At 42.4% G+C, this 26,688-nt stretch overlaps 1 protein-coding gene across 7 annotated transcripts in view; it reads right to left on the reverse strand.

The window, feature by feature from the left end:
• tspan9a (tetraspanin 9a) overlaps positions 1-26,688 on the reverse strand; it is a 155,427-nt gene that overhangs the window by 18,643 nt on the left and 110,096 nt on the right. For all 7 annotated transcript variants that reach the window (XM_051073527.1, XM_018664421.2, XM_018664425.2 and 4 more), the window contains 2 exons: positions 3,305-3,496; positions 724-798 (listed from right to left, as the gene is read on the reverse strand). In XM_051073527.1, coding sequence (XP_050929484.1) covers positions 724-798; positions 3,305-3,496 — 267 coding nt within the window. The remainder of the gene's footprint in view (positions 1-723; positions 799-3,304; positions 3,497-26,688) is intronic.

Consider the following 26,688-nt stretch of genomic DNA (forward strand, 5'->3'; position numbering starts at 1 on the left):
TGCTAAATGAATTCCTTTATCTGCCTGAGAGACTAAGTTTGAGCAATAACCTCAGAACAAAGAGGGAGAATTAGCCGACATCCCGAGGGCTGGGTGACATAGAGATTCTGAATATATAAATAGACTGATCTATCAGCGGTGTGTCCTTGAAAACAGATAGACGACTTTATTGCCTGTCCTGCACAAAGACATTTGTCATCTTCAGGATGAAACATTTGTGGAGCGACTTGATTGCAGAGCACAGAGAGGAATTTGCTAGTCCATAATCCCCAGATCTTTATGAATCATCATCTGTTGTCGCCACACAGACGTACACCTGACTCGAGTCCACTCAGGGGTCATGGGAAATGTGCTTGGGACCAATTACAGGGAGCCAACTGGTGGGGATTGGGCTGCTTTTTGGGGCCTAACCTTTGACTCCATGGTTTAATGGTAGATTGAAAACATTCAACCTCCTGCCTGAGAAACAGTCAAATATAAAAAGACGAAACTCTGACCCCGGAAGCAACTGGTACATGCATATGTTTATCACGCTAACACCTTTTATTGCTTTGTGCAGTTGTGTGTGGTCATGTGAGTGTGTGTGTGCAAGATATAAAACAGTAATTTTGCAAGGCTAAGGCTTTCAAACTCTAATAAATGCCTTACGTTCATGGCATTATAGGTATATGAGACATAAGCCTTAACATTTAGATTATAACATGGAGAACAAAATGGACTTACCTTATCTGAGTACACAAAGAACAGGATGAGCAATATCAGCTCTGCCAGGAGAATTATCAGCAGGACAATGAAGAACTGTCAGAGAGACAGGGAGAGAGGGAGAGTCTTGTTTTAACAGTTGCTCTAGCAGTGTGGTAAATCCACCATGTCATCCTGATGAAAACATAGTGAATATAAATCTGAGAGACAAGGCCTGTTACAGTTGTTTGTGTCATTACATGAATGTATATTACACAGATGAGACTTTTACTACAAATGCTTTGTGTGAATTTTGGGATATACACATACATTGCTCTCTTGTTGAGTTAGATAAGAGGATTGATGCCAGTCTTATGCTTGTATGGTAAATATTAAATGTGGTAATTCTAATAGTTCCATTTTGTTAACCTTGGGCAGATCCGGGCTAGCTGCTTTGCTCTGTCTCCACTCTTTATGCTAAGATTAGCTAACCAGCTGCTGGCTGTAGCGTCATATTTCCTATACAGACATGAGGGTCTGTCCCATCTAACTCTCCATCATGAAACTCATAAGTGTATTTCCTAAAATGTTTTGCTGTTCCTTTATGGTTAAAGTTAATGATTTCAGTTTAGGCAGCAGAATACGCAGGAGCCCAGATTCCTCAATAATAACATACAGCAACAGACATTGCAAAAACCTTCAAATACCCATTTGACAGAAATGGCAAAAATAGAAAGAGAGAGATGAAATAGCAGGTGGGAGTGACAGGGAGAGTAAAAAAAAAAGGAGAATCTAAGTGCTGGAGGGTTTGTGAGAGGAGGGAAAGAAGGTTTAATACCTCCAAAGATTAATTTACCAACATAGCCTTGCATCTCATCAACTACTCTCCTCTCCCTGCTTGACTTCCCTTGAGCTCGATATTTACCAAGCTCTTCTGCGCAGCATGGGAGGAGGCACGAGAAACCTAGATTTTTAGAAAAACCCCATTAATTCCAAAACTCATTTGGGAGGATGGGGGGGAATTTTTGTGTCAAGGCCCAAATGAAATAGTTACAACAGTTTGTTGTTGGTTGAGAATCTGGGTTGCCAGATTAGTGTATCACTGTCTTCACAGTCAGTTTGTCACGTTTTCCTGGTGCTGCAAGTTAAAGGAACTGTTTCTGTGCACCAAATTGGTTTGGTGGTGTGCTGATGGCTCTGTGTGAGAATATATGTGTGAATGTATTCACATGCATATGCAGCTTTGTGGGTGTGTGCTCTCATTTGCTAGCAATTCACACTTTTAAGGTTCAGTCGGATATTTCAGTGTTTGTTCAGTGTTTTCTCTCCCACACTTAAAAAATTGTCTCAGTAAACAATTTTTGGCAGCAAAAAGAGACTAAAAACTACTGCTGAGGGTGTCTGGGCCTTGAATATAACTAATCCAGACACACAGAGATAATATGTCAATGTAAAAGCTCAGATCTGTTTGCTCCAGGAGATCTAATCCCCTTCTGATGTTTCCAGGTCCTGCATCCCCTCCCACCACTACCCTCGGGTGTGCTTGGACTAAGGGAAAAACAGCCAGCACACACCTCTGAACTAAACATAATTATTGTGGCTAAACATGAAACACTGCCACACATAGATGTGGCAGGAGTCTTAATGAGAAACATCGGAAGTCTCTAGATTTTCCATTTTCTCTGTGTTTTTTTTTTTTTATTCCCACCGTCTTTCTCAACCCTCCCTCCCTTTGTCCCTGCACTCCGCTCTCTTCCCTCTCTTCCCTCTCCCTGCTTCACAGTTGTTAGGCAGGTGAAGGAAGCCATGTCGAACACTGAGGATTTGGTGGGGCTTTTGACTGATGCAAGAGCTTCAAGGGATTGAGCTGTTTGTGATGTTAAGTACCCAGAGCCCCGACTCCACTTCTCATTTAAAGTTTCTATACATGAAAGTTTTTTTCTTTTTTTTCAACAGCGGATTCACACAAACCTCATTCCGGTGGATGAACTTTTATAATTAACTTGTGCTTAAGATAAAACACTTGTACAACTTTGGGCAAACAGTGCAACATCAAGACAGAGTAGTCTTTGTTATGAATAATAGAACATTCTCAATTATTGAGCAGAAAACTATCAAGCGCCTTTACTGTGCCATGTACTGTACAGTAATTCAAGCACGTTGGTGACACAAAAGGCCTCCTGACTGGCAGCTCTTTCACTGGGCTGTGACCGAAGCCATGAAAATGACATGAGTGCGTTGGTGTTAATTTGCAGAGAGGGAGAATCCCACTGCTCAGCTTTAATTTTCCTCTGTGAGCCCCTGAGGTTTGATACAATGCAGACTCGACTCCTCCTGTCAGCCTGTCTACCTCCGCCGACGTTCCAAATACAAACACGCCGCTGAGTCCTCGCTGGCCTGACACCAGCGTGTGTAGGTGTATAGACACATATGTGAGAGCCTGTCTCCACGGGACATCTCTGTCAATATTTGCATGAGTGATGTGGGGGGAGGTGAGAAAACAAATGTCCAAAGGAGGAGAGAAAGAGTGAGAGAGAGGAATTGCAGCATGTGCGTTTCTGCTCAAGCTATATGTGTCTTATTTATAATGGGGTATCGCATAGGGAATGTAGATTTGACTCACGCTCAGAAGCAGGCACTTGTTCTCCTTGATGGCACCCAGGCAACCGAGAAAGCCCGTTACCATGACGATGGCGCCGATGGCGATGACCATGTTGGCAGCTGACAGTGAGGGGAATGAGGGTGAGAAGGTGGCAAAGCTGCCCTGCGACACCGAGAGCCAGATGCCCACGCCGAGCAACCCACAGCCACATAACTGCAAGGCAAAAGAGGAGACAGGTGATAAGGTGAGAAAACAAACAGCAGATAAGTTGCTATCTCTTTTTTCTTGGCAGATTTTGTTCATAATTACAGACCTCCTGAACAATAAAGTAATCTACAGAGTAAGGTTAGCTCTAAATCCCAGCTCAAAAGGTCAAGTGCAACAGGCTCAGTTTCCTTCTGGCTGCCTGGGGAATTACCCACGCAGTCATCCATCACCAAACACTGCTCAAAAAACAAGAGGGTTTACACCAATTACAACTATGATAAGCCAATAACAGCTCTGCAAGAGATTAGAGCAAAAAAATTGGACCTGGGCCGTGCTGGTTTTGCGCATTTGAGCTGATTACGTTAAATCCAGAACAAACAGAGATGTAATTACTGCCACCCCCCTAAAATGAAAACTCTCCAACAGCCACCTGCAGTAGACTCGAACTTCACCTAGAGGGAGCAATTCCCTAGTTCCTCCCTGTCACCCTGCCAGGCCCCCGCTGCTGTGTGTGAGGTCTGCAGTGTGAGTCCATTAATGCATTACAGTGTTTATGGCTTTGATTGGCGGTGCGCGGTGCCTGCCTGCTGGTGTGTTATACCATCTTTCAGAGATAAGAGCCATACTACATGCACACTACTTGGTGAAATATAGACAAGGAGCTAAGTGGTGACATTTTTTGGCTGCACCTAATAGAATGAAATACCCACAGCAATCTCACCAAGAAAAAAAAAAAAATCCCAAATGAGGTAAGATATGGAAAGGCACCATGGTAAATCATCGAACTGCTGCCCTTTCTTTCTGTCTATTCATACCGTTCCCTTCTTCCTTTCTCATCTTCGCACCGTTGCTCTAGAACACTTTAGCACCTGTCAGAACAAACCTGCTGTGCATGCAGACAAACACACTCTGAGCCTATGTTCATATACAGTACATACACACACAGTCATCTTCAGGTAGCTGTTATAGATAAATCTCCACCTGTTCTTTTTTTCTCCTTCAAAAAAAAGTAATTTATCTACCACACGCAGTGCTAATTTTCTAGAGATGACAAAAGTTTATCTGACAAATAGCACAGCTGATAATAAACCTGGAAATGTGTTGCACTTTCAGCACTTCTATAACAAACAAGTGTAGCTTCGGTTTGACTAATGACACAAATCTGTTGATCAGCTCTGTCGCACAAGAGGCAAACAAAGTGACTTAAAGTCCACTGAACTCAAAAGAGGCTCTCTGTGATGTTAGGTGATGATGTGTAACAGCAACTTTGGGGTTGCAAATGCAAGCCTCACGAGGTGGTGAGAGATACCCCAGGTCTAATGAGTCCTATAGGACCTGTGGATACATAAACTCAGTTCAAGCAACCCCCCTCTCAAATGTCAAAGGAGTGCAGTCTAACTCTCATTAACCTCTGACCTTGGAGCACTGAGGCCAGACTTTGTGAGGGCTGAGCTCCATGGATGAGAGTGTTTCAGTGTGTATATACATATATGAATGATACATGCGCTCTCCTGAGGACTAGGAAATGACTAGATGCAATTAGAAGTGAGGACACAGAGAGAAAGAATCAGGACTGTGCATAAAGACTCAGGGTAGATGAAAGTCCCACTTGAGAGTGCTCAAATTCCAGCACTGACTGCGCTGCCCAGGGTGTGATTCTGAGAAAGACAGACGTCTAAGTCGTAGAGCTGCTGTCAAGGTCGAAGGCGAAGAGGGTAGGGGAGGGGGAGCCAGCTCATCAGCCTCTGAGAGAAGGACACTTGTTTAGTCACATATGGATGAAGTATGAAGTAAAGTCACCCAGAATGAGTCTATGAGTCTATCAGTAATGCCACTCCTGAGAGAGAGAGAGAGAGGAGAGAGAGAGAGAGAGGTGCAGTGGTGCTCCAAAGACTTTCAATCATCCATCGGCTAAATAATTCAGAGGCAACTGTATTCGCTGGGAGGCACCCACTAGCCCTTTATGCTACCTTGATTAAAAATGGGAGAATGAAAGTGTCAATTGAAAATGCTGGTAAAGGTCATGTCCCTATGCAGAGTGGCCAATATATGGAATCACAGCTGACACTCTTCAGAAGGCAAGATTATATAGAGCGCGAGTAAGGGTTCAAGGAAGCAGGAGAGGAATAGTATGTTTAAGAGGCCAGATAGGCAGAGTGGATTTACAGCTAGCGAGGGGGAACACTGACAGGGTTTTAAGAGTCCAGGTGGGGAAGGGATATGGTGCCTTCACTTAATTGTGTTTAATGCCCAGTGAACGGAGCTCGTCCAAGTGTGTCGCTCTCTTAAGTGACTGTGAAACTGCCTAGCCCCCGCTCAATCTGTCTGATCTGAGCATGGTCTAATCTCTGCCCTGCTTCTAGTACTACTACTACTACCACAAGGCGACATCATCAGACCTTTGTGTCGGTGCCACAGAAAATACCTCCAGTATAAGCTCTGATCTAGTTGCTTATCTGACCTTAGCGTGTGCCACTGAGCTTGACCCAGAGTCCCTCTGCTGAGCTTCTTATCTGCTTTTAATTGTGAGACAGTCATGTTTTGATGTCCCATCTGTAGGGAAGGATCAAGGGATCCCCCAAACACTGAAGAGGCTTGTAAACAGTTGCTAAACAGGCTTACTATCAAGACGGTCCTTGTTATTACATCAATCAGAGCGGTAGATGCTGCAGGGTTGTGATTAAGGGTTGGAGGAATAAATTGGCCTATTACCATATTTCTTGAGATTGGACACAAAATACAGTTTTATGTCTCAATCATTTTGACTCACTTGTTTGAGTGATGTTGTCGTTTGATGTGATGTAAGTCGACATGTCGACGCAACGTTTCTGATCTAAGACCAGCACCCACACTTCATTTATGATCTGCTAGTCACTCGATGCAAATGTCCCATAGTATTACTAACCTTACCACTGTTTACGTAAGGTTACTTGTTGAAGGAAGGCCCCCATTCATGCAGCTTGACCCAGTGTGATTCTACACCAATTATCCGTGCAGATAGAAACAACCAGCATGGATGCTCTAGGCTATTACTCCACATTCACTGTCCTCTTGATCCATGTATGCAGCTCTGCAGGGTGCAGACCCATCATTAAGCAACTGAGGATGATGCGTGACAGCTAGCCAGGCCCACTACTACTTCAGTGTTAACAAGCTTCAGCAGTGCTGATTTGCAAATATGTACTTCTGATTTAGTTGCTGGAAAAAACTGTCAAAACACCTTGGCTGTGTCGTCTTGTTGATGTTTTGTTTTGTCTTGTTCCCACGCTTCCTTCCTATTTATCACTCTGAAGGTTACTTTCATATTTGAGGCTGATAGGAGCATATCTTCCACCCGCGATAATGAAAAATTCTTTGCAGTGTGGAATACAAAGCAGGCCGCTCTTAACACTGAATTGAGTTCAGAAAGTTAACAGCACTTGGGGTGGGGGGTGGGGGATGTTGAACGTGTGTAATTGTGCTTGATGTGCAAGCTGTTTTTTAAAAATCAATGAAACAGAGTAAGAGCTGGCTGAGAGAATATGTGACCTTTTCATACGTGTTAGGCAATATTTTGAGAATACCTCCATGGAAAGGCAGAATCGGAGTTCAGTGTCTAAATGTCACTTGAGAAAGAAGTGACAAAAGGAGCCCAGCAGAGAGGAAAACAGAGGAGAGCATCATTTACTTTCTGCTGGAGGAAACTGGAGGACATGAGATGCGACTCTATCAAGCTGGATAAATGGGGCCCTACTGCTCAGGATGCTGTATCAATCTCAGGGTGAAAATAATTGCAATAATACTGTGTGATACAACTGTGAGGCTCCTTTCCAAACAGGAAGGAGAGGTGAGGGAGGTCAACCATAAGGTGTGTGAAAGAGGGACAGAGAGAATTAAAGCCAGAAAGATTGGACGCACATGTGAGGGATGTGTGTGAGAGAAAGAGAGATTGAGCTTATACGAGAGAAAAGAAGAAGAAAATAGAGGTTGACCCCTCATCCGAGTGGCTGGCTCAGAGAATTATCAGTTGCTGCAGTAAGTGGCCTGGTGACACGGAGCCACCTGACACGGGACCCCACTTCAATCTCCCCCAAGAGGGAAGGGGTCTGAGAGTGGGGTGGGTGGCATGTGTGTGTGTGTGTGTATGTGTGTGGACATTGGAGGGCACTGACCTTCTCGCACACTGAGTGCACAGAGAGGTCACGCCCTGTCGTAAAGAATGACAGCCTTTGTCAAATTACTGCTGTGCTCTGTGGCTGCTCTCATCAAAAGGGCTTAATGCTCCAGTGAATGAGTTTGTGAAGTTTGAGCGAGTGAGTGATGTGTGTGTGTGTGCTTGCGTGGCTATGAGTGCACTGACAGTGTGTGTTATAGCCCCCTGCTGCAGTTTATTAAAGGCTTTAGAGAGTACATAATTGTTCAACAAAGAAGTTGACTTTTACACAGAAATAATCATCTTCTATAGACATCTGCTCTGCCATACTGAAAACTAACCTTTTGTTTAAGTAATTAGAAAGGATCTCTACCATTACAGCACAATAAACCATAAACTTGGGGAAAAATGCCGACCTGACTGCACTGCTCCAGGATGGAGTTACTTTATTACTTTACGATCCCCTCTGCCCTTTACTGCAACTCCATCTTTCTTTTTATTGGAAAAAAAAACTTTTTTTTTTCCATGCGACACAGAAGATCTCCTGCCTTAGCCAGCATTGATTTTGCACTGAAATGAAGACAGAGGATATTCACCTCCGATAAAAGAGGATTTTTCATTTCTCGTCATTGTGATCCCCACAAGCCTGTGATTCATGTTACCATATAAGTACTAAATGGCCTGCCAACTGCAAGAGAGAAACACAATCACAGAACAACAAACATAACAAAGCCACTGTAAACATCAAATAGGAGTGAAAAAGCCTGAAAGTAAAGACGTGCTATTTGTACTTTCTACCCAGAGAGTGGAAAAGGTCTCCTTTGAGGCACGGTGTGAAAGAAAAAGGAGTCATTTTAAGAGTAGACTCTCTAGAGAGACTGTCTGTGTGTGCCTGTCAGAGAAAGTTAAGGTTAAGGTTTTAAGAGTTCTTCCTGATAAATGAGAACATTTACTGTATTTATCCACCATAGTGATCACATTTGTGGAAACAAAACAAAAGCCCTGGTGACACAGAATTCACATTATCACTCTTGACTTACTCTTTGACTCAGCTTGTTCTTCCTAATAAACCTGCTTTGTTGGATTCAAGTAGAAACACTTCTGTAATTTAAAAAAAAAAAAGAGTATTTGTCGCATATTGAGCATCTGGATGGAAAACACTGAAGGGCATTGTGCTGTAGTTTCTATGGGCACTGTGAAGTGCAAGCTACAGATTTTCAAAAACATTTTTCAAGCTTATAAGTTTTAAAACACAGGTTTTAAGTGGAATATTCCTCCTGACAATCACTAAAATCTGTGCTGAAAAACACATATAAAACAGACTTGTTAAGACTGACGCTTCAAGTGAAGCATGGGTAGTTATTGTAGGAAATGAATCCCTATCCCTTCCACTATGAGAATCCATGTGTTTCACTCTATCTCCTTACACAATGTTTATCACAATGATGGCAGACAAGCTAACGGGTAGGCAACATACAGCTTTCCAGTAAAACACTCCACCCCTGTCTCCCCAGGCTTCCTAAGGGCATCCTAGTCACTCCCCAGTGGATAGCGTACAGCCGATGTGAGTTGTATAACAAGTAAATTATTCACAGGGTCTGCCATGGTGGCTGAGGGAAACAGTGCTTTCAGGCTCAGAATAAATACCGCATGAATTCAAAGGGCTGAGACAGATGTGGAGCATAAGATTAAAAAGCTATATCTGCCTGGTTAAAGTTTCATTCACCCAGTGGAGTCCTGGTGGAATCACACAATGCGAGAGATTACCTTGAAAATCACACTGCCTCACGGACCGACCGATAACACAGCACGCAGCTTTCTATGAACATGTAATTTGTAGACAACTGAGCTTTTACAGGGTCAGGTACATATTGTCTAGTACACAGGTACACATTTCCAGATGCTCTGAACACATGTCACAAAAAGACTTTAGAGTTCTGTCCATCCATCACATGCTTAGTCAAGCATCCAGAATGCTGCAATTCTGTGGTGGTTCTGGTTGGATGCCTTTGCTGGGCACTTTGAAGTAGGGGCCTAGATTACCCCATTTAGGGGTCTTTAGGTGATGCACCTGTCAATGATGCAGGGTCTGCCATGTCTCTCTCCCTCCCTCCCTCCCTCCCTTTCACTCTGGAGAAGAGCTGAGAGAACGATTCACCGCAAAGTGACTCTAAATCAATCGCACCGGGAAGGATTAAAGACAGACAAAGCCTTTTTCTGCCCGTCCAGAGCTATCCCTGCTGTCTGTGCTGACACATCCGCACTCTTTCACACCTGACAACAGCCTCTACCCCTTAGAGGACAAGACACGAAAAAAGAGAGAAAGTCAGGACAATGGCAGAAAGAAATGCTATTAGACATCCCTGACTAATTCTGCTGTTAGATCTCTACCATCCCAACAAGACTCTTCAATCAGCCCAGGAACCCAAAGGCACTTCAATTATGCATTGAGAACAAGCAGGAGAGCACCAGGAAGGGGAAAGTCATCCCATGATTGGAGCCCGAAAGCGAGGCAGCTCTGCCTGCCACAGTCAGTCAGAGAGAGTGAGAGCCTGGATGGAGAGAGAAAGATGCACGGGGAAATGGGGGCCTGCAAGCCAAGCGCACAGTACAAACCACAGAGCCAAAGACCAAAGCCCTGGTCCAAATACAGACAAACACTGCCACAGGAGAGAAAAGCTCCTTTACTTCCTCATGTTGCGGATGTGGGGCTGCTGCAGGGATGGCAGCTGCCTTGCCTTAATGCTGTCTCTTGCTAGTCAGCTCAGACCCAATGCTTAGAAACCCGGAGTGCTTGGTCCTTTAAAGAGATGAAGGACCATAAAAACCCCAGTGATGTTCTAATGAGGACAATGAGATATAAATACATAAACGGAGCTGATAACAGAGGGAGACGTTCCTCACACAAGGCGCTAATTAAATGTGAATATTGCCGCTTGCTGTTGACATCAAAGGTGCTTATGAAGATATCTTACGAGGCATTTGCGTACAATAAAAAGCTGACGCGTTAAGAAAAATAAATATCTATTTATGTGAAGGCAGTGCCTTTTTATGATGCCTGTTTTCCTTCACATAAAGTGCATCGCCTGTAGAGGCACACAAACATTTGGCTCGTATAAATATCTCACTCTGGTCTGCCAGGGCAGCCATGCCGAAATTCCACAGAGGCGGGCAGACGGTTGGACAGTCTCCCATTGAGTTTCACTAGTTGAAAGGCTTAATGAGTATGCTGGCTCAGCACAGGTAGAGCACGGCCAGAGACTTGTGTATTAGACAGGTTGGACCACTCGACCTGTTCCCCACAGAGCACCTAGAGCGGACGACCAGAGGGCTCAAGGAAATGGGAAATCCCTAATGCATGATATAGCAGCTATGGTATGCTGTAAGTAAAAGAGAAAGCCAGAGTGTTGCACTCAGCACATTTCTCTGCTCCTTTTTAAACCTCAAAATGAACCCAAGACTCAATGTGACCGTGTTAGGCAACAGCTAAATGGTGTTGTATGGGGGCATCTGCTACAGAGAGTTCCCCAGCAGAGCTGTCCATATGCCTAATACACCCTCATCTCTCCACTTGCGTCCCCTCTCAAACCGCAAACAAAACAATAACCTCCCGACAACATCAACAACTGCAGCATAATTTATTTTTCCTAATGGGCATAGGGACTTTGTGGGTTGAACCAAGGTGACCTTGGCTGGCTGTGTTTGAGATTGCCAGAAGAGCAAAACATGTCGTTACAAATGTATTTCAAGTGTCTAACAACTGCTGGCCTGAAATGAGGTGAAAAGCAGCCTTGGGATTTTATCCCTGGAAATGAGCTAAGGTTTTATCTACAGGGTCAGTCTGCCTTACCTAGTGCAAAAAACAGAAAAGGCTGTCGGGTTCACTGTGAGCTGTTCAGGGAGAATGGTGATGCAAGGTGTGTCTGTGTGCGCATGCAGATGTGTGTGTATTAGATGATTTATCATCTTATTTTACTTGGAAAAAGCATGGAGTGGGCGTGCGGCCTTGCTGCTGGGATGGTCTGAGTACTACACAGCTCACTAAGACCTGACCTGACCTGTTGCTGCTGCTGGAACACAACATCCATTAGAGACACTGGCACGAGCACATGGCCTATAACATTTCACCACAATGTGATGAAGGCTACACATTCCTAATGAACAAGAGGTACTGCATTCACCATTGGGCGTGGTGGCTAGAACCCAAAAACAAATATGAGGGGGTGAAGTGAAGCCTGAAGTCTGCGGCTGTGCAGAAACACGCTGTGTCTATTTGCTGTTTGTGCTTTGAGATGGTTTGCAGAGGGGTGGAACAAATTTTTAACAAATACATAAAAGCAAAAATTGTGAACATCTAAGCATGTGTTTATTCCTGGAGCAGCGGTACTGTGAATGGAAACACACTCCTGTTATGCAATGCGAGACATTATGCATCCCTGGAGGGACAGAGGGAAGATGAAGACGCAAAATATGCACATCCGCTTAAGTGAAAACCGGAGCACCAGGCGGATGCCTAGCGAGTAAAGAGGATATTCAGATTGAAAGACATATAATCAATAGTCACTCTGCATGCCATGCCACAGAGTAAAAGGCCATTTCCCTGCACTTATAAAGGGATTTTTAATACCCTTTTTTCTTCATACAGTAAATTATTCACCACACTTTTAAAGACAGAGCTAAGGGAGGATACTGTAGAGGGAGAGGTTTGCTAATGTTATTACACCCTTTGCTATGAAGTGATAAAGTAGCCCCACAGTGTACAACTGAGGCTTTTATTATTAGCCCTGGTCCCTGTCTCCTTATATCTTACTTATCCCCCCTGTTGCTTCTTTTTATGCTGTAGGGAGCAGTTCATTTTCTACCCATCTTTACCCAAGCATGTTGCAGTACATCCTATAATTCATGCCATAATTCATGCTGCATTACAGCAGAAAAGGCTTTGGGAATACTGCAGACTTGCTGGGATAAGGACACTGCCCCCCCCCCCCCTTTATTCACAAGTCAGTGGCGGCACAAATCCTGGAAAACGGACCTTATTCTGTGAATGTGTACCACAACTGACTTCATTTTGCCGATAATAAACTTAGAGCATGAGAGAACACGGGGCAAAAACAAGACCTTACATTAACAAGTGCAGGGGAGCCGATCTGTATTCATAAAGATGCTGCGTGGGCACTGCTTGAATGTTGATGGCGCTCCGTCGGCATCTGCTCCTCATCTGGAGGCGAACGACGGGGGGAGTGATTCTATTTCACCTTTGGCATGACAGCCACAGCACCTGAGTCTTGTCTAAAGGCCAAGAAACTCTACTCATCCATCATTATATAAAAAAAAAACCTTTTGTTGATTTAGACAAGACTGAGAGGTAAAAATAAAAAAGCTATTGATGCAAGACAAAGCCCCAGCAGCTGCAGTATTAACAAAAATGAGATTCCTGGAATACTTCCGCTTTAACTACACTAAAACTTACCTCTTTAGGAAAAAAAAATTGCACTTCTAACTTTTAATGTGCCTCAAATTACATTCTATTGCCATATGGTGAAGCCCTGATCAGTGTTCCCTGTGGTTGTTGCAGGAGCTATCTCCCTTTATACCTCCTCCTTCTCTCCCTCTGAATCCTACTGCTTCTTTTTTATTCATTCAAAAACAGCTCAAGTGGGAAGACGGGGGGAGAATTAGGGGGTATTGTGCACATCTCTGGCTCAGTGAGGATATGAAACTTTTCATGGAGGGCTCCCCAAAGAAATGACCTTCAGTCAGCAATTGAGAATAGTGAATTCTCTCTCTCTGACAGTTTTCACTCAATACACACATACACACACACACACTTTTCTGCTTCACATGCACACACCACAAAAAAAAAAAAAAAAAAAAAAAAAAAACACTGAGGTCTGAGTATGACTGCAACATGACAACCCCCCACCAGCAAACCCACGCTGCTAATAAACGCAGTCTTCCCTTTTTGACCGGTGTAAAGGTCAAGTTTTAGTGGCAGTTTGATGGCAGAGAAAAGCTTCCTTGACTGACTCTGCCCCTGTTCCTCTCCTCTCCAATCCACCCCTAAACGGCTCATTGGAGGCGCCTTTACAGTTGACATGCTAATTAGCGCAGAGGGGAAATGGACTGTGTAACTACTCTTTTCTGGTCAGCCAACCTCTGCATCTCCATCAGCCCCTGATCCCAATGCACTGGGCCACACAAAGCGATATATCACTAAATAATAGCGGGGCATCAATCCCCTCATGCTGTGACACAATCGTAGCTGTGTCATTCACTGTAATCCACCTCAGGGCAGTAAGAGAAGGAGAAGAGGAGGGGAAGAAATCAGGGAGAGAGGGAGAATAAATGAGGCTTCATTCAGTCGGTAATGTTGCATTGAGAACACTGTAATATGACACCATCAGTGACCTCCACTGGCCAGTCATCAACTCCCGCAACTCCACTTCCTACTCTGAGTAAATGCTGGGTCAGTAGTAATGCCAGTACATAAAAGATATGCAGTTGGAAGCATCAGTAGCCTCAGGTAATGTTAAACAGCCAAAGTCTCTTTAGAAACAACAGTGTACTCTTGTTTTGCGGGGACAGGATAACTAGCGTGGATGACAGACTGAAAGCAGAACATATGGATCAATGCTCGCTCAGAGAGCAGCACTGGAATAAATCAATACTCATTAGGTCTACGTTCAAGTCTGTCAGAAAACAAATACTCCATGAACTCCCCTTGAGCATCATACTAACCCTGCTATTATCATGTATGTTATTCCCTAATGAGTGCGTGAAACATGAGGGGGACATTTCATTCATGCTGGAGCAACCAGAGAACTCTTGGTCCGCCCCACCTCCCACTCCCACTCCTTCTGTATGTGCAACTACTGTAAAACCACACACTGTCATACATTTAGCCGCTTCCCCAAACCCCACGAGTGTGCATATCTTATAACACTTATCTATGGATGGCTCCAAAATGCCCTGCAGGGACAGTTAATATGCGCATGAAAAGTATTACAGTCATTCATTTTAATGACAGCTTATATCATCTTCTTTTATAGTGTCCTGATTTCTTCTTTTTACAGTTGGCCCATACATTTCTGACATTTCATTCAGTCTTTTATGGTTTTTCAAGAGGATGTTTCTATACTATTTTTTAACAAGGTATTTGGTTAGTGGCTTAAATTCTGTATATATATCTACTGCTGGTTCTACCTCTGGTTAAAAAGAAAGACGACGACCTCTGGCTCAGTGCCTTTAAACCACTGTACTGAGTTGTGGAGTACAGTGTACAGTGGCCTGAGTTTGCCTGAGGTAGCAAAATAGAGGGGTCATGCCACCAGGCATGTAATTTCCTCTAAGCAAGACCCTTAATTCACCTCTTGAAAAATTATGAGCTCAGTCACTGCAGAGTTTATTCAAAGCATACTGTTAAAATCAAGGTAAATAAATATATACTATGGACTGAATTATTAAATAAATTGCACAGCCTAATGCACATAAGGCCACATGTGCAACTATGTGCTGATTGCATGTTTTATATTTCACTTTCCAGTTGCCGCTAGTGACCCCCAGTCATCACTTGAAGAATTCTAACACCTGCATTGGAGGCCAGTCTGTCATCAGACACAAGTTCAAAGACAAAGCTAACAGGGGGATTACTTTCAACAGAATATTGTGTTTAATTTCTGTACGTGATCGCCACACCAACACACTGGCTGTTAGCTTGGTCTCGGGCCAAGTATGAGTCACACTGGGAGAGTGTAACAATTTGTCAAGAGCCCTCAAATATGAAATATGGTGATCCTAAAAGACTTTAACCTTTCCCTTTCCTCAGTCAGTGGAACTGCAACTGTATATATATATATATATATATATATATATATATGAAATGTTGCCATCTTGCTTAAAATAACTCACATGATCAGAGATCCTCTTTAAAGCACAACTATTTAAAAACAAGGCAGCTCCAAGCAGGGACACAAAGAAGCCAGAAGTGGGGCGAAGCCTTTTCAACATCAAAGTCATCAAATATGCAAGAGTTTCAGTAAAGTCCAAGACCTCTTATCCTAATTTTGTCAGCCAAATTCACTTTTTTCTATGCTTATAACACAAACTGCAAAGCAGGAGAAATTTCACTTTTATTTACAAGTTGAAAGTTGATTATGCTATCCAAGGGAGCTTTTTCGAGAAAAGATGTCATGAGATTAGATGAGATGAGATAAAATGAGAGGATTTTGTTTACTCAGCCTCAAAATGTTGTGATGATGTATTTGAGAAGGAGGCTGAGCGCCTCTCGTGTGGGTAAACTCGTGATGGCAAACAGGGGATTTCACACAGGGGGACAAACCTCCACTGCATCCCTAAAAACATGATAACCGAGTTACACGACAGGATACAAATCCTTTACAAATGCCCCGTCACTACTGTATCTTCAGCAATCAGTTTCCCGTGGCTTGCCTGTGTATGCAGGAGGAACAGTTCCACTCCTTTGAAAACTGTAAGCGGGTATAAATTTAGAAGTTGTATGTATGAGTCTTTTCTTGGGATTATCAATGTAATCTTTGCACAAAGTGAACATTGTTAGTTCACAGGGCTGCAGAACATTAGAGCTTTATGCATGAAGCCTCTAACTACTGTATTTCTCATGCTCTATCAACCTCCTCTCTGCTTTACTCTGGTGTCAAGCCAGCAGTATTAGTATGCAGAGGGTGAGGGTTCATGCTGGAGAATTACAGGAGATGTCACATTTAACTCTGACCTCACATCTTCAGGTTCAGCTGCTGTTTATTCTCTACTTTGTGTACATGTGCACGTGTCTGGATGTGTAAAAATCCCTTATGGCCCTTGCTGTTTCCTAGAATAGAAAGGTGTATGTGACTATCACAGCACGTTTCACGCCTCTCTGGTTGCTTTTGTTAACAGTGTCCTCGTGGGAACACGGTGGGCCCCGGCTGATTTAGAGACCTGTCAAGCACGCCTGTGGTCCAGGTCAGTGTCAGGGGGGTAAGCTAGGTCAGGTCCCCGGAAGGAAAATGACACAAGTAAGCAAAAACCCCCTTCCATATTATTTCCTGTCAGGCTGAGTTCCCCTTTTGCAGTGACACCCAGTCATTTAAATGCAAAGCGTACAGGGAGGAGGAGAAGCTGCAGGCTGTAGGTTTTATTTGGGAGTTGACAGCTGACGGGTTCATCATTTGTTGAGAGTCCCCTCAGAACAGCAGTTATAAATAAGTATCTTGAGTACAGCTTGTGAATTTGGAGGAGTCAGAAAAATATGTTATTCTCTCTTTACAACCAAAAAAAAGTACACCGAGTTCTAAGAGATGCTGACCTAAGTTATTATACCCAGACAGACATAGAGTTTAGCAAGAGGTGGATTTGCTAAAGGAATTTAGTGCTCACATGGGATAGACTGACCCTTACTCTGACTACTGGGTTGTCCACCTTGAATTTCAAAGGGCTTATTTTCAAAGATTCCCTAACAATAAATCTATTTAAGCCAAGGCTCTGTAGCAAGAACATAACCCTCAGGAAGGAAAAAAAGAAAAGGCATAAGCAATGATCAAGAGGAGGGCTTGATTTGCCTTTCAGCTGGGTTGTTGGTGTTGTTGTGGCCTACATAACAACACAGTTTTTTTTTTTTCAAACTGTCAACATGGCAGCCATCTTGGATTCAAAAAATGGTGACCTCAACATTTATTAACAATATTACAATGGATGCATTTCTGAAGTAACTGATTATTGAAAATTAGGTTTGTTGTATTTTTACACTGAGGTGTGTTCCCTTCATTATATTATTATGGATGGGTGTCAGACCTACATATTATGAAAATCCTTTCATAATAAAACTGTAATACATAAAGCAACTTAAATAGGAATTAAGGGGATCCTTAAATGTGGTCTTCAAAATCTAATTAACTAAAAGTTATGTTTGTATGAATGGAGGGTCTGATATCATATGTGGGTGGGAGGTTGCTGTGCTATGAGGATTAACAAGCTTTCTCCCTTTGTTGTTGAGAGTTTAGCAGATTTTTCAAGGACAGCATGTGCATGTTTACTGATCTGAAGGTAAAGTAAACATGCCAGCAACACTACCAAATCCATCCATTAGTCACTATATCCATTTGTCATATGACCCTCACCTTGCAGGTCGACTCCCATTTTTCATTAGTTCAGGTCCTAGATTGCCTAAGTCGTGATTCTAAATTTGCATGTCCAAGGAGTTCAGTGGTTCTATATAGAAAAAGATACAGTCATACAAAGTCAGAATTTTTGGTTGTCAGCTCAAATTCTGAAGAGCAAAGTATAGAAATTAGCATTTAAAAATCTGAGAGCCAAATCATTTTCTGTTCTGTGTAGCTGCCTATTTGCCAGTGTTTTTACAAGAGAACCCGACTTTACTCATCACAAAGAGCACTAGGTCTACATGCTGGGTCAGTAAAACTATGAGTCCCTCTGGCCCATATAATGCAGTAAGGTCAGCTGAAGTCCAACCAGCCGCTGAGCTGATTGAGGTGGTTATATATAGAGAGCACTGGCAAACTAACTTGTACAGGGGACCAGACTGGGGCTCTGTCACAAGGCCTGCTGTGATTTAGTGCAAGATCTTTAATCTAAAATCAGCCAATGGCGTAATGGAGCCAGACCCTTTTCCATGACACAAACCAGAACAATATTTCCCCTGTGGTTTAAGGAGATGAAGTGAATCAATTCAAAATAAATGGAGGATGATGAGACATTATTTGTGGGTGCAATATAGAAGGGAAGCTGAGAGTTTAGGAGGCAAACCATTTTTATAATGTCACAGGCAAAGCAAATGTCACTCATGCCAAGGCAGCAAAGTGACATTTTGGATTTTGTACAGCATTTTCTTTTTGACAATTGACACATCATACTTCAAAGTTTCACATGTAGTTCATGAGGTCAAATTTGTTAGCTGAACAGTGGACATTAGTGACAACCACAAGGTTATGGTAAATATACTAAAACACAGTGTACTAAAATACAAGCAGGAAAAGATAAATCAAGTCAGCAAACTGACTAAGTAATGTTGTTAGCTAACATCAGCCACCATAGGCTACTGGTCATACCAGACCAAGGCTCTAACACAAAATCCCAGAGTGTAATGAAGTAAGCAATGGTGCATTTTATTTTTCATGAATACAACTATGACTGTGTGTTCAGACAGAACACAGCATTTACATACAAAGTGAATAAAAAAATCCAATTAGATGCAAATTTGACCATAGCAAGTGAACTGATCTGGAGACACGTCCATGCAGGACTTTATGAATGTATGGAGATGAAAGGAGTATGGAGCGAGACCAGAGGGAAATAACTGAAAGAACCAGACACACTACCACACGCACGGTTATGGCACAAGCTAGTTTACTACTAACGTCTGTTCAGTTGGTACATTAGCTATTCTAAGGTGAAAAAACCTAAATCGCACAGTCCGGTGAGTGAAAATTCACTTTGCTCCAGCCTGTCTTGAAACTTTCAAAATCAAACGTATTTTAAGTAGTCACTTTAAAATTAACATTTCACTTTGAAAAGTTACATAGTGAAGAGGAAACAAAAAGGTCTTACTCTGCATAGTACCACTCAGACATGCACAATAAGCAAAATGTGTTCCATGTGTAGAATAAAGTGGTGGATGTAGAGAAAGAAAGCCCCTCAGTGAGCCTTAAGTCAGATATATGAAAAAGATAAATCTGTACTTCGTGATACACATAAATCCTTTTTGTGCCCTCATGTGTGGAAAAAAGTCATGCAAATTGGAAAAGATGAGTGGAGACACTGATCTAAAAGACTACATGGCATAGCTTGATGGCATTTTGATAGAAAATGCTTTTTTTTTTTTTTTTTTTTTAGCACAGATGGAAGTAAATTCTGGTTATATTTGGGTATAGCTGCACCTAAGCCTCATCTCATTCCTTCTTGACAATTTGTATCACAAGGGGATGCTCTGATTGATGGGCTTCATTGTAATAAAAATGGAAAGATGGTCATTAAGCTTGAGCTTCAGTCTCCTCTGGACACACTCCTGACTTGTGATTGAGTGCTGAAAAGTAATTCCATTCATATGTGACTCATAAATGAAAATGGAAGTAGAAACAGAGGGAAATATCGTTGTATAACCAATGAAGACTTTAGACAGGCTTTAATTTTTATTTTTGTTCTGCCATCCAAATGCAGTGGGGGGGTGAAAAGACACCATCCATCTTTAACATGAATTATTAAGTCCATTACACACTCCATGCCAGATATTGCATGGACTACTACAGCCACAAACACACACACACACACACACACAGACACACACACACACACACACTCTTTTGCTCAGTGTGGAAAATAAGTAAATGAAACTAACTAACTATAATCAATCAGTAAATTAAGATTCCAATGAATGTGTGTAAGTGTGTATGAGTTTGTGTGTGTTGTGTTTACTGTATACAAGGGTTGGCAGAGGAACAGAGGAGATGGAGCAGAGGTGTATCTCTCTAAATGTCAGGGATGATTAATTAACTTAAGCTACATCTGTCATCCATGCTGCTCATAGTTAGCTTAGTAAACAGACTTTCAGTGGTAATCCCTGTTAGCTGAACACAAATAGGAGGGATTGAGCAAATGAAGACCTTCACGGCAGCCATCCAAAAGATTAAATCCATCGTGGGAGTTAAGAGAGACTGACTGAATGGACTTCTTACAGTTTAATGACACTGGTTGCCGCCAAATAAAATCAAAATTGAGCCTAAAATGAATATCTTTTATAATACGAGATGAATATACTTGGGCTGGCTGTGTTTAGAAAAGGTACAGTACACAGACTTCGTGTCAGAGTCCACACGCTCCTTGGATAAGTCCTTAATTGTGACTGCTGGAGGGCAGCTGAGGACATTACTGTACATGACCTAGCTGTTGAAAACCCATCCAGGAATACTTAAGTTTATATGTCATTCAACCAAGAGAGCAAAAAGCCTTTCATGTTGTGAAGGCTTCACATATGGTTCATGGTCTCTATTCAGAAGAGTGTCAGGAGTTTGGGTAAGGAGGAGGAGGAGAGCTCAATGGACTTGCTTTGAAAAACTTAGCCTGTGTTCTATTTGTTGAAGGCCAGGGAGGACATTTTCATTATCATGTCCCCTCTCTGGGTCTCTTGTAACTGCTCAATGTGCATTTCCTGTTTTGCAGACAGCTAACATCTTATTAAAGCTTAGATCACAACAAAATCTCCCATAATCAAAAGAAAATGATAATAAAAAAAAAACTCACCTTTACCATGTTCTCTCTGGCCTTTGGTACTTTTCCGAAATTCAAAATGTCACAGATGAAGATATTAGTAGGCAGCCTGGTGTGATGAAAGGCCCTCTGGGTTATCATTTCCCCCCCAACATTTCCTCCCACCCAAACACCAAAGCCATTGTGCTCTCTCCATAGAAACATGCAGACATGTTTCATCATTTAGAGTTAAAGAGCAAAAAGATACCACACCACAAGCCAGAACTACAGGCCAAACAAGCTACCATTTAAAAAAAATTAGGAAGCTATTTTTCTGCTGCACGTTGCTCACGTCAAAAAACAAAAAAACTGGAGCTGACAGACTGCACCACAAGAGGAAACGACTGACTTGACCTCTTTGCTAAATTATGAAGAAATAATACCTAATTAAGCTGAGTGGTTTCACACCATTTTTCCCAGCTGTCTCACCCCGCTTTCCCTTTCTCCCAAGTCGCAGAATCAGTCCACCAAAGGCAATAATCACTTCATTGTTTTTTGCAGTGCACTCCATTATGATCCTCCTTGAAAGGTTAAGCTGCATCCCCTTGTGTCACCTCGCGAGAGAGCTGCTATTATGACGGAGCAGGCCTTTCAAATTATCTGATCGACTCCGTGCTCTTCATGTGGCCAATCCCATGTAATGTGGCATGAACTCAATGCCAACAGAGCAGAGGGCTTTTGAATAGTAGTTTGAACGGCCCCCCTGCTGACTGAGAGGGAGAGAGACGGAAAGACAAAGACAACGGAAATAGCACGAGAGAGTGGGAGAATACGTGTTGACATAAAAATATATGAATATGAGATGGTGATTAGTCAAGCATCCCTATCTCTGCTCGTCCCTGAGGTTTGGAATTATGTCAGACAGGATTCTCATTAAATCAGATCAATACAGGATTGGGGGTTTGTTTATTCACCAGGAACACAACAAAACAAAAAATGCAAAGCAAATGCTGCCTTCTAACATGTTTTTGTTTTTTGTTTTTTTGGCTTTGCTGCCAGAAAATTCAATTGGCTCCATTGAGCGGGTGTTTCCACCACTAAAAAGCACAGCTCTTGTTTAAGTCTTTTAAAGAACAATTTGTTCTGTGTTAAAAAATGGCCAGCCACTTAAGGTTTTGCTAATAAAATTTATCTCATATTTAAAAGAAACATCAAATTATCAACATCTGCAGCGTGACAGATGTTGCTGAATAATTCAAAGCACAAGTCATATGTTAACAATGCTGGAACTGACTTACAAGAAGTTTTATTGAATTCTTTCAAAGTGAACAATACTTTAATATTCATTATGGCAATGTTATTTTTATGGTTTTAAAAAAAGTCAAGAGATAATAAATTTCGCACGTAGTGCATAATGCAGCACAAGAAACACATGTAGAGGAAATAAAGAGCAGATCTTGTATGCAGAACACACAAGCCTGCGCTCTTACTCCTGCTGCGCTGCTGAGTGAATGAGTACTGTGATGTTCTGTGTGTGCGTGCAAAATTTAACCCCCCCTAGACACACACACTCCTCAGCCCCATTAAAACAAAGATTTCCTAAGGCACTATCACTGAGCTGGCCTGGCAAAGGAGCATTAACCCTAAAGCCTGTTTGGGCAAAAACAGTGACATAGAGGAGGGAGAATGAAGAGGACTGAAAAATTACTGTTTTGAGCGTTACTGCTTTTGTGTAATCTTTTTTTTTTCTTTTAACTTCAGCCTATATCCATGTCTGGAGAGTATAAGATAAAAGTATGAGAAACTAATTTGCAAATGTGCACATTCACAATGAAACTAGTTCCTTCTGTGAAAAAAAAAAAAAAAAGAAGCTATGAAAACCCAAATCTCCATCGCAAGAGAGAGGCTTCAAAATTGGATTTGTGTGGTGCAAGTGCTGAGGGTAGAGGACAGAGATTACACAGGGAGAACTACTTAACACATGCAATTACTGTGGAACCTGAGCAAGTATTGTAGCATTTTGGTGTGTGTGTGTGTGTGTGTGTGTGTGTGTATGGACGATGAGGCTTAATGCAGCAGCTTAGGCAAACCAAGAAGGAGGTGACTACTTACAGACCCAACAACAAACTCCTGCTCTGTGTAGATAATTCTTCGTGTACTACAGCGCCGCTGGCCAGGTATGAGGTAGGAGAGTGCGCCTGAGGGGGAGGGACCCTGCCTCGAGCTGTCACTTAGTGAAGTCCTCTGGGTCTCACCTTGTTTGCTGCTGCCAGACAATAATAGGCCCTTTTATAAAAGCACCACTAGAAACTGGAAACAATATTGAGCTTGAGAAAGACTTTTAACTACTGAGGCTGCTTAGAAGTTGGAATTTCTTTGTGGCTAAAGCTTGCTGTGTGCCAAAAGAATACAAAATGCTCAGGGAATATAAAAATAGGTTTACAAAATGCCCCGTAGCATGAAAATGAAGTTGCCAGAGGTAGTGAGGGAGTGACTTTAATTATGCAATATAAATGTGGAGGATTAATTCTGTAGTGCTGGACCCCGTGCGAGCCGTGATATCTGCCTTGAAAGCAGAATTAGCACCATTGTCTGATGTGGAGTCTCGTATCGTTTGCTGGATGGACACTAACCATATGACAGCTGATCTGCATTAAGAAACAGACTCTCATTACCCTTTGGAAATGGGTTAATTGCTCTGGCCTTTGCTTTAGTGTCAAATGCTGCAGAGAGTGGAGCTGTGTTCTGTGGCTGATGACTATGCAACCAGAGCTGGTCAGAAATAGGGCTTTGAAAAGCGATTAGTGCTATAATATATGCACATGACCTTAAGGAACTGTAGTTGACAGTCAAAATACTGATCCTGTGTCAGTTAGCGACTTGTTTTTAGAGGTGGGATTCCTGCTCAGAAGTCAGAGAGGCAGTCCCTTTGTGCTTCAGGTTAAACTGGCTTCTTGCCTTGTGGTGGATTGGCAGGCGCTGGCGGTAGCAGCAGTGACGGAAGGCAGGTTCTCCCAATGTGAGGCCCGATCTATCAAGGGTAACGGGAGCCCTCATGATTGACGAGTTGCTCCACCTCATCCATCAGGCCTGGCACACAGAGGCCTGACGCTGCCATATCCCTCCCATGTGGCCAGGACCGCTACAACCCTGAGCTATATTTGCTAGCTGACATTAATGCCTTGCTCTTCCCCCCTCGACTATCTAAGCCTCTCTCTCTCTCTCTCTCTCTCTCTCTCTCTTCTTCCATGACGCTGCAAATCTATGGCCACCTTATCCTGTGCTACTTCATTACAGCAGCTTCTACATTACAGTGTCTGATGACTTCCCAAATTCTAAGAGTAGTAAGAGCAAATTAATGCATAACAGCTATAGTTTCCACACTTTCATAGTGTCCAAGTGTTTTACATATCATGCACATATAGCACGTGTGCATGTGCAAAGTGATAAATATATGAATATATACTGGTTTAATTCCCACCATAATTTGAACATGAGGTGCAGAAGACATATAGAGGACATACATTTTTTTAAATCCTGCATGTTCTCCTTATTTTTCAGCTTCTATTATTTGTGGTGCACTTTAGTGTGAGATGCTCTATCCTCATCCAAAGGTAATTAACTCTGCAATACAGAAATAAGGCAGCCACAGGGATTTTTTGGGATATTGATGAAAAACTGAAAATTAAAGGGTGCAAATAAAATGTTCTCCTAAGGGAGCGAGCGTGAGTTGCACATATTGTTGGAGTCATGGAAGTTGTTTTATGGGAGTCGTTATTCGTCTGATGAGAGCTGTCTCGCCTGTTTACTTCCCCGTCTCATCTTCGTCTTCATTAAAGTGTACTTGGCTGTTGATCCGCGCTGTAATTTTAATTAAAACCCATAAGGAAGCAAGAGCAGAGAGCGGTTCGGCTGTTGAAAGAATTTTTCCCCTCTTTTTTTTTAAGGAAAAAAAAGTCTTTAGAGGCAAAAGAGCCTCCTCACAGAGGGGAGTCATGGGGGGGTAAAAAACAAAACATAATGCTGCTTTACATTCAGGTCAGGGCTGAAAAAAGCTGCAGAGTGCGCAGCTCACCTTGGACCTGCAAGGGCTAAAGCAGCTGTCTGTGTCCAAACAGGTGGTATGAGAATCTCACACCAACAGTCACTAGAAAGTCACTGATCAATGTGCAAAATTGTAATAGTCAAATATATCAAAATGCACAGTAATTACTGCTGGGCTCACAAAAGATACAGCATAAATGGCAGCAGAGTAAGCCATGTTATGAACTGGACTGAGTGAGGAGCTACTGGGTCTTAAGTGATGTTTAATGGATTGACATTAAGAATCAGACAGCTGTAAACCCAGCTTAGGCATACTCATACTTCTCATATTTAGCGAAAAGCTCCTGCTAAGTGCAACACGAGGGACATTCAGCCAAGCAACAGGAAAAAGGTCCACTCCAGGGACCCTTGCATAATTCTCTTGCATAATTTCCCTGTTAAAATCCTCCTGCATCATCTTAATGTAGTGTAATTAATGAAGACAACTTTGCCCTGGCTAATTGAAAATCTGCAGAGTCAGTCTCCCGGTGGTAGGAGAGATGGAGTGAGAGAGTGAGCGGGGAAGAGTATAAGGAGACAAGGAGAGAGAGAGAGAGAGAAAGAGAGAGAGAGCTTTTAATGCATCTCTATCCTCAAATGAACTCGGCTAAAAAGCCCCCGCAGTATATATACGGAGAGCTCCTTCTGTATTCGTCACCACCTGAACAATATATTCTCTTAGGGTTTTTCCAAATCCAATTTGAGATGGCATCTCCTGCCTAGGGCTGGGTGTATGGGTCGTAGCTGCTCGGAGAAAAGGAGGAGCAATTATGATTCAGTGAGGAAAGATGAAGGGCTAGATAAAAATAAAGACTCTTAGTTTAGAGACACCACGTGGGATAAATTAAACCTTGTGACTTCTGTCAGGAAAACTCCTCAGATGGCCGCGTCAGTTTATCTCTTCTAATCTTATGAGGTCTCCTACACATTACCGTGCGTTCCCTTCATCTTCCCAACAGGCAGTTGAGCCGCCAATTTTGGATGATGAATAATGAATGACTGTCAATTCTTCTTGTGAGACAGGTGAAACAAGTAGGGCGTGAAAAATCTATTTCAATACGGCGAAATGACTGCTTCTCCATCTCAAGGTGTAAACACTGACTGAGATGTGGAATGTGGCTAACGGCATTGCCAACACTCTCTCAAACTAATAATGCATTTTACAGTTTATTCATTTCTACTTAACGAGGCCCTTAAACCTTACTTATTAAGCATGTGTTCAGCTGAAGTGCTCTGGTTTAAATATATTATGACCGGAATGCTGAAAAATGCACGAAAGAGATCAAATAATGGATTCTTTCCAGATACATGCACACGTGTCTCACTCTGAAAATTAAGAAAAATGCAATAAAAGAAAATCCAATTCAGGGTGACAAGACCCTTGAAATGCATTGCGACTATCAACACTGTCCATTAGTCACATGCCCTGTCATTTCATCTTGACTTATATAGTCATTACAGGAGTGAAACACTCCATTTGGAATTGTTGTGCACACTTAATTTTCTTCTTGATTGAGCCTGCCTATTAGCGCTTTCCACCCTCAGTAGGGCACACCAGGGACAGAGGATTGCTGGGGAAAATGTACAAAAAAAAAAAAAAAGGTCGCACGCTGGAGCCAACCAAACCTCTGGGGCCAAGCGTGCACTTCAGCTCACAGTTAATTAAAAGGATGTTTGAAATGATTTTGGTTAGTATTTTTTTGGTCTCCTTGTGGGAAGCAAACTTTATGGTTATGAATAAAACATGCAGTGTACCTTATTATGATTA

The sequence above is a fragment of the Lates calcarifer genome, linkage group LG10 (genome assembly GCF_001640805.2).
Source record: "Lates calcarifer isolate ASB-BC8 linkage group LG10, TLL_Latcal_v3, whole genome shotgun sequence".
NCBI classification, from domain to species: Eukaryota; Metazoa; Chordata; class Actinopteri; family Centropomidae; genus Lates; species Lates calcarifer.